At 36.5% G+C, this 10,638-nt stretch overlaps 3 protein-coding genes across 3 annotated transcripts; 2 read left to right on the top strand and 1 right to left on the bottom strand.

Annotated features, from left to right (window-relative positions):
- Nucleotides 1-901: 901 nt before the first annotated feature.
- On the bottom strand, nucleotides 902-3,506 carry LOC145062900 (pectinesterase-like). Its single transcript, XM_079010491.1, has 2 exons — nucleotides 2,259-3,506; nucleotides 902-2,145 (listed from the first exon to the last, which is right to left on the bottom strand). Exons 1-2 carry the CDS (start codon nucleotides 3,247-3,249, stop codon nucleotides 1,097-1,099), a joined length of 2,040 nt encoding a protein of 679 aa, XP_078866617.1. The 5' UTR covers nucleotides 3,250-3,506; the 3' UTR covers nucleotides 902-1,096.
- Nucleotides 3,507-4,187: 681 nt separating this feature from the next.
- LOC145064333 (uncharacterized) lies at nucleotides 4,188-7,170 on the top strand. The gene is made up of 4 exons (XM_079011803.1): nucleotides 4,188-4,283; nucleotides 4,966-4,983; nucleotides 5,043-5,308; nucleotides 5,649-7,170. The coding sequence occupies exons 1-4, from the start codon at nucleotides 4,188-4,190 to the stop codon at nucleotides 7,168-7,170; spliced, it is 1,902 nt and encodes a 633-aa protein (XP_078867929.1).
- Nucleotides 7,171-7,230: 60 nt separating this feature from the next.
- LOC145064332 (uncharacterized) lies at nucleotides 7,231-7,542 on the top strand. Its single transcript, XM_079011802.1, has one exon. It carries the CDS (start codon nucleotides 7,231-7,233, stop codon nucleotides 7,540-7,542), a length of 312 nt encoding a protein of 103 aa, XP_078867928.1.
- The last annotated feature ends 3,096 nt before the right edge of the window (nucleotides 7,543-10,638 follow it).

Here is a 10,638-nt window from a genome sequence, read left to right as displayed (position 1 = left end):
TTGTAAAAAACATCCAAGTTGTATCCATTGTCTACCTTAGAGCATCCACAATGCATAATTCAATGTGAGAGTTGAATGAAGTGACATGCCTAATTGGCATTCAATGGATTAAACTTTACTATTGTGGGATGTCGTTTTGGCATTTAATAGATATGAAGTTCAATGGTCATTGAACTCTTCAATGGGAAAAAAAACATTTTAACTGTTAAATATATATTCTATTGAGTTCAATACATTGTAAGAAAATTAATTAATATAGAGTTATCTTGTAAATAAATGATGAAGTATCAATCCATTAAACTCTAATAACTTTAATACATTGTGGATGCCTTTACTATCCATTAAAATCGATACTCTTTACTGAGCACTTATTTCAGTCTTATTTTTAGCCTACTATATTTTATTCAATAAATTCCAACAAATTTTATCCTATAAACCCCAATTAAAAATGAAAATGTCACCATCATATAGACAAAGTTATTATATAACGTTGTATCCGGATCCATAATTTTCATTAGAGTATATGGAGCGGGCAACGCCACCGGCCGTTATGCTTATGTGGCAGATTCTTAATTAACGGCGCCATGGCGGTAGGAACACCGCCCCAGCCAGCCGTTATCGGGTGTTATGTCATCGGGCGTGATGGTGGTAACGGGACGAAACGTGTGTTATTCCTCTGTTTTTTTTGCTGATTTGCTTCTTCTCAACGTCATTTCAAATAAAAAACCACCGTTTCCTTTTGATGTTTATAGATATGTTATAGAGAGAAGATGACGTGGCACCCGTAACGTGGGTATGGACGTTACCCATACCCATCGGCATTACTTTTAATTGGCGATCTGCTTCAAACATGGTTTGATTAAATGAATGCTGCTTATGGTGATAGATGAAGTCATGATCATCATCATCAATGTTTACGCTGAGGTTGTAGTTTTCTCACCATTTTACTTTATATATGTTACATATGATTCCATGTTAAAAGTTTAATCTGAACTGAAAGCCACATATTCGTTTCTTATCACGGGTGGCATACCGATTGGAACTATAAACAACTACATAGATACACACTAATCCTTTAACTCGCGACTACGTACACTTATAATAAAACCTTTCCAAAAATTCTATTGAAAAAAGATCTTTTTCTGATTTGTGGGGATGCTTCTGGTGACAGTGCTACAGGGCTTAAAGCTGGCGCACTTATGTCACTGTTGGGTACTTGGTTAGGTATGTTGCTAGGACTAATTTCAGCTGGTGAAGGTGCTGGGGTTGAAGATGGAGGCTCTGATATCGATCTACCCTTGTCTTTCTTACGTTTCTTCTTTTTCTTTTTACCTGGATTATCATCTCCTTTCTCTCCATCAGATTTCTTATCTTTATCTTTCTTATCTTTCTTATCCTTCTTATCTTTATCCTTCTTATCTTTATCCTTCTTGGAATCATCTTTTGGGGGTTCGAACATAAACTCTGAATTGTAAGGCACACCTGTTGGCGGGATCCATGTATCACCGGTGATGAATTTTCCGGCCAAGAAGCGTTTAACTCTTTTTGTAGTTAGCTCCTTAACGCCAGGCCATTTCACACGTTGCAACTTGTTAGATCCTGGTCCATGATTATTAAACTCGCTGTAATAAAGGGTATCGAAAGCAAAAGTTTCATTCCATGGCAACCACCCTTGAGGCTGGATCAAATCATCAATGAAGGATTCCATTATAATGGTTCTTGAATACTGCTTCCATGGTCGTCCAAGGTAGGATTTGAGTTCCATTCTCACCGGAAAATACCCAGGATCCGCAACAAAGCTGCAGTTTTGGAGAACCAATCCTGTTGGCTGTCGCATTTCCTTTCTTCCTTGTGCTGTGACAATGCAATTCTGGTTATCCATTGGCCTCCGAACAACCATGATACAGTTTTGAAACACCGCCGCACTGTCTCCGAAAACAAAGTCAATCGTACCGGAGACTGTGCAGTCACGGTAGAACTGACGATAGGTGTGTGCGTAGAGGGTGTCTTGGAAGCCATGCATGTGGCAGTTGTAGAAGATTGTTCTATCAGCACTAACACGCAAAGCCACAGCTTGATGCTTTTCGGGACCTGCTGTGTTCACAAATCCGATATCTTTGGCAATGAAAAAGTCTCCAGAAACAGCTGCATGCATAAATTGTTGACACCGTGTTAATTACACCTACATAAAGCCGGTATATATATTTAAGTTTCTACTTTATTTTTCGTAAAAGATAACACTACAATGGCTAGCTTACCAACAGTTGCAGTGTGGAAGGTGGAAACTCCGTCTATGTAGTTCAAGTTTCCTGTTATCTTTGTCTTCTCTGGGCCATCGCCGATGAGCACTAGATGAGTCAAGTTTTTGGGGAATCGGATTATCTCATTGTAAACGCCCTGTTTGATATAGAGCACAAACCCTTTCTTTGATTTAGTAGGAATGACTTTCAAAGCTTCTACAATTGACAAGAAATCTCCACTTCCATCTTGTGCAACAGTCAGGTTTGGATTGATTTTTTTGGGTGCTTTCTGTAACATACTCCTGTCGTTATCATCTACCCATTCAGGAAGATTGAGGTCGTTGTTGGACATATGAAGCAAACGACGATTACTATTCTGGGGTGTGTCGATTACTTCAAACGCCTGTGAGAGATCTGTGATCATAGCAAGACAGTTGCTAGTTAACTCCATTGATATGTTCAACAATTCTCTCATTCTCTCTCCTGAATCTCCTTCGGTCTTTTCAAACCCGTCTAGGCAAGTTTGTTCATAAGTTATCGCACCACTCATCCAGATCTTAAGTTGGACAAGGGAATGACCGACGTCACTAAGATCAAAACCTAACATTTTATCGACAGATCTCCTTAGATCCATAACAGCAAGATCTGCAAGCTCTTTGCAACACTTGAGAGCATCATTGGTTCTCGGGTCTGCATGAACCTCTTTCATGAGCGTGGAGTTGTTAGCAGCATCCTCAAGTTGCTTAATTGTGATCTCAAACGTGGCCTTTACGTGGTCATAAGGATCAGTAGAATGGGTGCCTGTTTTGGATAGGCTTTCAACGCAAGTTTCCTTGTAGTCAGTGTGCTCGCAAACCGCTCTAATGGAGGCCTTTACGTCATCGTCCTGTTTGTTATGTTCTGCCTTTTCCTCGGAATGTCTGTGCATCATGACAATCAACGCAACAACAGCGGCCAGAAGCGCTATGAAAGTGACGCTTAAAATGGCAACTTTTGCGGTGCTGCCCATCCTTAATCCTTACCTCTTCCAAAACAAATACAATTTTCTATTCTTAGATTTTCTTTTTTCTTTCTTCTGGTGTTCTTCTCCTACCTCTACATATATCACCTAAAACCTAAATCTAATATAAGCTTTATGATATGTAAAGAAGCGTTGATAATTGAGAGAGGGCCTGAAGAGTAGGTTCGACCCTCCCCCTGTTGAATCTATTGGACAAAGGCCCCCCCTTACAGATTAGTTAGAATTTTAGGATAACCTTAATTTTTTGTGTGAATTAAGGTAGGAGCGAAAAGGTGATGAATGAGGGATCTTTATAGCTTGGTTCCTTTTTTCTCGAATAGAAGCTGAGGTTAGGAGGAAAACAAAATTTTGCGTTTTCTATTTTTAGAGGAGAAAACAAAATGAGGGGTGTTGTTAAACACCCACAATTTAAAGATCAAAAACCACTTTAAAAGAGAATTCCATTTTTACTTGGGTTAAATAACCCCAATTTGATAGGACATAATTGTCACATTTTTATTTATGAAAAATGACATATAGCCCACAAATTTTGTGGCTTTATAAGGGAATTAAATTGTGGACAATTTAGTCCATTTATTTGTTTTAGTAGGTTTGAATGATAATTGTGCACTACCATCCTCCTTTCTTTCTCTCTTATGTAGTCAACAAAAAACAATCAACAATTTTCTTCATTTTCTCGGGTTCGAAAGAGATCTCACACACATAGACAAATATTTCATTCTTTCTTCTTTTTTTTCTCAAAAACAAACAAATGACTTATATATGTTTTCAGTTCTGTGAAAAAAAATAGAAGGGGTAGTGTTTGTCTGGTGATGGTCGACTGTGAGAAAACGAAGATCAAGGTGGTGGTTTCGGTTTGAGAGAAACACAAATGCAACATGTGGCTTTATTAGTGGTGGTGTCTTTGGGTTAAACCCGAGGTGACAATGGTTACCAGTGTTGGTTTGGCGGAGGTAGAACTCACGGTGATGTTTGTTTCCGGTCACAACAGGTGGTATAAGGTGGTCATTTCCTGTTTGGAGGTTTGGCTATGGTATTGGTAATGGTTATTCACGAAGGTGATGATGGATGTTCTCGAGGTTCACAGGCGCTGGTTTACGGGAGTCGTGAAGGTGGTGGCTATGTGAAATGATGGAGCTGAGATGTTCAGTTGTTGTGTTCGTCGAGAAGAGTGGACATGGGCGAAGGTTGTATAGGGCCAGGACCCCCCCCCCCCCCCCCTTCTGATTTTTTTATTAGAAGTCTAAATAGCCCATGTTTTTTTATCCATATTAAGCCATACACATTAAAAATTTGGGCTAACCCCGGTGCTTTCCAATAGTCCGAATGAAACAAAAGAAGGGATCGTGATTGTCTTTGCATGTTGCTGACCTGCTGTGATGCACGCTAAAGTCTCCATCTATTATCGCTGCAAGGCTTGCTGCCATGCGCCCCTGCTGGAATCGATTGCTTAATCAAGTTTGTCTTTTTTTTTTTTTGTCTTCAGAATGCAAAAATCATAATCTCTAATCTCAATTATGTTTAACTGACGTGCATCACTGTCCCTGCTGGAATCAACTATTTGATTATTTTTTTCTAAATCAAAATCAACAATGTTTGATTGTTTTTATATCATGTAATTGTTAGTTAATTGATTAGATTTTTTATTGTTAGGATTTAGGAGCATTGTTAGGTTAAATGATTTCTTATAAATAAAATTTGTAGGATTTAGGAGCATTGTTGGTTAATTGAATTCAGAATTTTGCAATATGAGATTATGATTTCAATTTTGATTTTTATAGATACAATCATACAAAGCTTACAATTTTATGGGAAAGATGAAAACCATTGATTCTTTTTTCAAAAGAAAGAATGATGATGAAGAAACTCATAATGAAAATCAACAAAGTAAACGTCACAAAGCTTCAACAAGTGAGCTGCAACCGCAAGAACATGAAAATCAACAAGAGAATGATATTTTTGAAGCTACACAATCAAATCCTAATGAAATGGATCTTAAAAATCTCAAAAGAGATCCGCTAAACGAAAACAAATGTGGGAATATCCGGTTAATTTAAGGGAACAAGTAAGACGAGCTCATATGACTTTAGGACCTTTCCAAATACATCTTCAAGAATATCATGCTAAAAGTTCAAAGAAACATCCTCGTAGATTCCAATATTCTTGGTTCAACATTTTCCCTAATTGGTTAGAGTATTCTCCAACAACACATGTTTCTTATTGTTTTATTTGTTATATATTTAATGATAAGCCAAGTGTGTGCAATGGTTACGATGCATTTACTGTAAAAGGATTTGACAATTGGAAAAAAGTTAATGATGGAAAAAAGTGTGCATTCTTGAAGCACTTAGGTTGTTCACAACATAGAAATGTTGTTCACAACATAGAAATGCTGTTACATTTGCTGAAAACTTGATGAATCAAGCAACGCACATTGAAAATATCATAGTGAAGCAAAATGAAGCACAAATACTGAAGAACCGTTTACGATTAAAAGCTTCAGTTGACACAGTTCGTTGGTTGACATTCCAAGTTTGTGCTTTACGAGGCCATGATGAAACGCCTAATTCCAAAAATCGAGGTAATTTTCTTCAACTACTAAAACTTCTAGCATCTTATAATTATGAAGTTGCAAATGTTAAATTAGAGAAAGCTCCTTATAATTCAAAGTATACTTCTGGAGATATTCAAAAAGAAATTATGAGTATTATTGCAAATAAAGTTCGGAAGCATATTTGTAGTGAAGTCAAGGATTCATACTTTGGTGTCATGGTTGATGAATCACGAGATGAGTCTAAAAAAGAGCAAATGGCCATAGTTTTGAGATTTGTTGATGCAGAAGGGATCATACGGGAAAGGTTCTTGGATTTGGTTCATGTTAGGGACACCTTATCATTAACCTTGAAAACAAATATGTGGACCCAACTTTTGCACTATCAATTTGATGTTAGTAAAATCTGTGGCCAAGGTTATGATGGTGCTAGTAATATGAGAGGGGAATGGAATGGGCTGCGGGCACTTGTTCTTAAGTATTGTCCTTATGCGTATTATGATCACTGCTTCGCTCACAGATTACAACTAGCGTTGGTGGCTGCTTCAAGGGAAATTATTCCTATACACCAATTTTTTACAAACTTAATTTTTATAATTAATGTAGTTTGTGCTTCTAGTAAACGGCATGATGAGTTACGAAAGGGAAAGGCAACTGAGATTGAACATTTATTGGAACTTGGTGAAATCGAATCAGCTACAGGATTGAATCAAGTTGGGACATTAAGAAGAGCTGGTGATACACGTTGGGGTTCTCATTTTCATTCCATTTTCAGTTTGCTTAACATGTTTGATTGTATTCATGTTGTTCTCCAGGGAATAATGGATAATGTATCTACTATTTATTCTCAACGCGGAGATGCTGATGTAGCTTATTGTTTCCTGAAATCATTTGAGTTTGTTTTTATTCTTCACTTGATGAAAGAAGTAATCGGAAAAATTGATATACTTTCTCAAGTTCTACAAAATAAATCCCAAGATATTCTTAATTCCATGGAGTTAGTTTTAGCAATAAAGGATAGTATAAATGATTTCAGGAACAACGGATGGGATTCTTTTTTTGCACAGGTAAAGTTATTTTGTGAGAAACATCAAGTAGATATGCTAGATATGAAAGCTCCATATACTTCTACTCGATACCAGCCTCGGAAAAACGATAATCATGTTACTTTTGAACATTTTTATCGAGTAGATTTGTTTACATCCACATTGGACAAACAGTTACATGAGTTTAATAGTAGATTCAATGATCAAGCGATGGAGTTGTTAAGTCGTAGTTTTACTTTAGTTTCAAAAGAACACCCTAAAGTGATTAACATTGATCATATTTGTCTTCTCGTTGAAAAGTATTATCCTTAAGATTTTACGGAGCAAGAGAGAATTCACTTACGATATCAATTGGAGATTTTTAATATCGATATGACAAAGAATCCCAAGCTAAGTGGTGTATCAACTATTGTTGACCTATGCAAGGGTCTTGTAGAAACTCAGAAACGTGAGACATATTATTTGCTTAATAGAGTGGTTCAGTTAATCTTGACACTTTCAGTTTCTACCGCAACAACAGAGAGGGGCTGTTCAGCAATGAAAATATTTAAGAATCTCCTTCGCAATAAGATGTCAGATGACTTTCTCGCAAACAACTTGGTGGTTTACATAGAAAGAGAAATTGTTGAAAACATTGATACGAAGTCAGTAATTGATGAATTTAAAGACCTTAAAGGTCGTTAGGCTGAGTTGTAATTCTTCTTTTAGGTATTTTTGGTGTTTAGTTGCTGAAAAAAAATTGTTTTTTTTATGTGTAAGAACCGTAATTATAGGTATTTTTGGTGTTTAATTGCTGGAAAAAATGGTTATTTTATGTGTAAAAACGTTAAATTTAGTTTTCTAATACTTTTGCCCCCCGCCCCCCCCCCCCCCCAAAATTAATCGTTCAAGCTCTGCCCCTGAGAGTGGAACGTGGTGGGATTCGGCTATGGTGGTTTACGAGGGTGAGATAACGAGGGGTTGCAACAGGGTGAAGATCTGTTGATGGTGTTGGCGGTATTGGTGGTTGAAGTCGTAGTTAAAGGTAGTTGTTGTTTCCGGTTTAAATGGGTTTCGATGGGGGTGGTATATGGAGCAGGTGGGTCAAGTTGGTTGTCAGATGTGGGATTCGACTGATCTAAGGTGGTATTAGCGGTGGTTAATGGGTGGATTCTGGCTGGAGTTCTTGGGTTTGGGTGGGGTGGTGTAAGGATGGTTTAATGGTGGTATAAGTAGGAGTTTGTGAGCTTGGTTGTTGGAGGGATAAGGTGGTCATGTGCTTCAAGAGGTTGTACCTAGACAACAAAAATATTGACGCATAAGCAAAATTCAAAGTCAACATGGGAACATTGGTCAACAAATGTCAATGTGGCAAAGGGGTAACCGGTTGGCCCCTTTACTTTAGCCAAAAAGACGTAATCGACCTGAAAAAAAAAATGACTTTCTTCCCTCATAAAATCACAAAAAAAGTTAAGGGACTAAATGGATTAATCCTAAAAAGCTCGTAAGACATTTATGTCATTTCCCCTTTTATTTACGATTGAAACAATAATTTTATCAAATATTAAATATTTTTTACATCTTTACTCCCTTCTAGTTAAAACTTATTTCAATCTATATCCTTTTTCTGTTATGAAAAATTACTTTCAACACTTATTACTTCAATTTAATGTATATTGTTATTTCAGTTATATATATATATATATATATATATATATATATATATATATATATATATATATATGTATGTGTGTGTGTTTGTTGGGGGAGGGGCTTTGACAAGTATAATCTTCTAAGAACTCAGAGATACGTAAGAACACGATAATCTTTTTTATTGTAATTTTTATTATAAAAGAATGCATCTCATGCGATGCATATCTAAACATCTAAAGGTGAAAGTGTTTATATATGCATTACAAGTTATGCACCTTTTCATCATGACAAAATTGCAAGAATGGTCCCTATGGTATGTCGAAAATTGCCACTTTGGGCAAAACAAGTTTGGACTAGCACTAATGATCTAAAAGTTTCTATTTTGTTGCGATTTTAGTCCATTTTGGTTTGATCTTTTATAAAATTCCGATTTTGCCCTTTTTTGTTATTTAATTATTTTCCTAAGTAAAAAATAAAAATAAAAGAAAAGAAAAGAATCTCTCTCTCTCTCTCTCTCTCTCATTTTCACATAAAAAATACCACCACAACCACCACTTTTCGGAGTTATAAACGCCACCATTGCCACCAATCAGTACCACCACCGCCTTCATTCCCACCGTCGATATGAGTTACATCTCCCGACCACCGCCGAAGAATCATAACATCGTCGCCATCTTCCTCGGCAAACACATTTCATGTCGCCTTCTGAGACGACCATTTTCCTTAGCAGACCTATCTTCCTCAGCAAACCCTTCGATTATGACCATGATATGATAGGTGTTGCAGATCCGTAAAGAGGGGGCCCACAAGGTCTGAATTCTGACAAACATAAGGACGGCAAGACTAAGGAAGATGGAGACACCATTGTTCAACAAAAGTGAGCTTACCAAGTCTGAAGTCCGACGAACAGATCTGAACTCCTGTTAACGATGAAATGTCAGAAATGGAGAGAAATGAAGGTGACTGCAAGCTAGAGTTTGCTAACAAAGATGGCGATGTTGGTGGTCGGACGACATATTCCGGTGACAAACAGATCTAGTGGCTGAAATCCAAATCGATGATGATGAAGACGTTGTGGTTAGGTGGAAATCCAAATCGATGAAGATGATGGTGGTTTCAAGATGAACAGAACACAAGCCCTAGCACCACTGGAGTTCGTGGGTAACGAGCGTTTCAGATATGCTTCCTCCTGAGAATCGATAAGCTTCGCCTTTTAGGGTTAGGGTTTCGCTGCCAGTGATTCGACCCGATGGCGTTCATCTTTTCTACCGGTGGTGTTCAGGCTTTCCGACAAGAGTGAAGTTTGGGGGAGGGAGTGAGGGTGGTGACGTTCTCTTAGAGAGAGAGAGAGAGAGAGAGAGAGAAGGGGGGAGATTATTTTCTTTTCTTTTATTTTTATATTTTAGTTAGGAAAATAATTAAATAACGAAAAGGAAAAAAACAAATATAAAGGGGCAAAATCGTCTTATCAAAAATCAAACCAAAATTAACCAAAATCGCAACAAAATGGAAACTTTTGGACAATTAATGCTAGTCCAAACTTGTTTGGCCCAGAATGACAATTTTCGACATACCACAAGGACCATTCTTGCAATTTTGTCTTTCATCATAACTTGAAACTTCAATATTACAAGTTTTAAAATTTGTGTTGATGGATCCTACAAAACAATTTAAAAAGAGTTCTCCTTGTTGTTGGAATACGGTTATAAAAACGATTCAAAATCACATGTTCACAATTAGGTGTTTTTGTTTCTTTTACTTACTTTTTTTAATCTTTTTTTCCTCTTTTTTATATTTTTTCATCTTTTGAATATAAAAATGTAATAGAATACTTTTTGTAACTATATTACTATGTTAAACGAAATTTGAACATTCAACTCTTTCGAGAGATAACGTATAATCACTACATCAAATCAAATTATACCCCTATTATTAAACTTATTATTCTTTGAGTGTTTCCCAAGATCTCTCATATCATAAATCTATTGTTATCGTCTTCATTAACAATGTCTATTATTTTCGAAGTCGATTTATAAGAATAATATTCATATGGTTGATAACTTTGATAATTAGTAAAAATAAATTCATATGGTATTAATATTACATATTTTATTGTTAATATTAAACCTTTTTTGATAAAATTAAAAT

The sequence above is a fragment of the Lactuca serriola genome, chromosome 7, assembly GCF_051521515.1.
Source record: "Lactuca serriola cultivar US96UC23 chromosome 7, Lser_US96UC23_V15, whole genome shotgun sequence".
Classification (NCBI taxonomy): domain Eukaryota; kingdom Viridiplantae; phylum Streptophyta; class Magnoliopsida; order Asterales; family Asteraceae; genus Lactuca; species Lactuca serriola.
The sequence above is the reverse complement of the archived record's forward strand: the minus strand, read 5'-3'. Positions and strand labels throughout refer to the sequence as shown.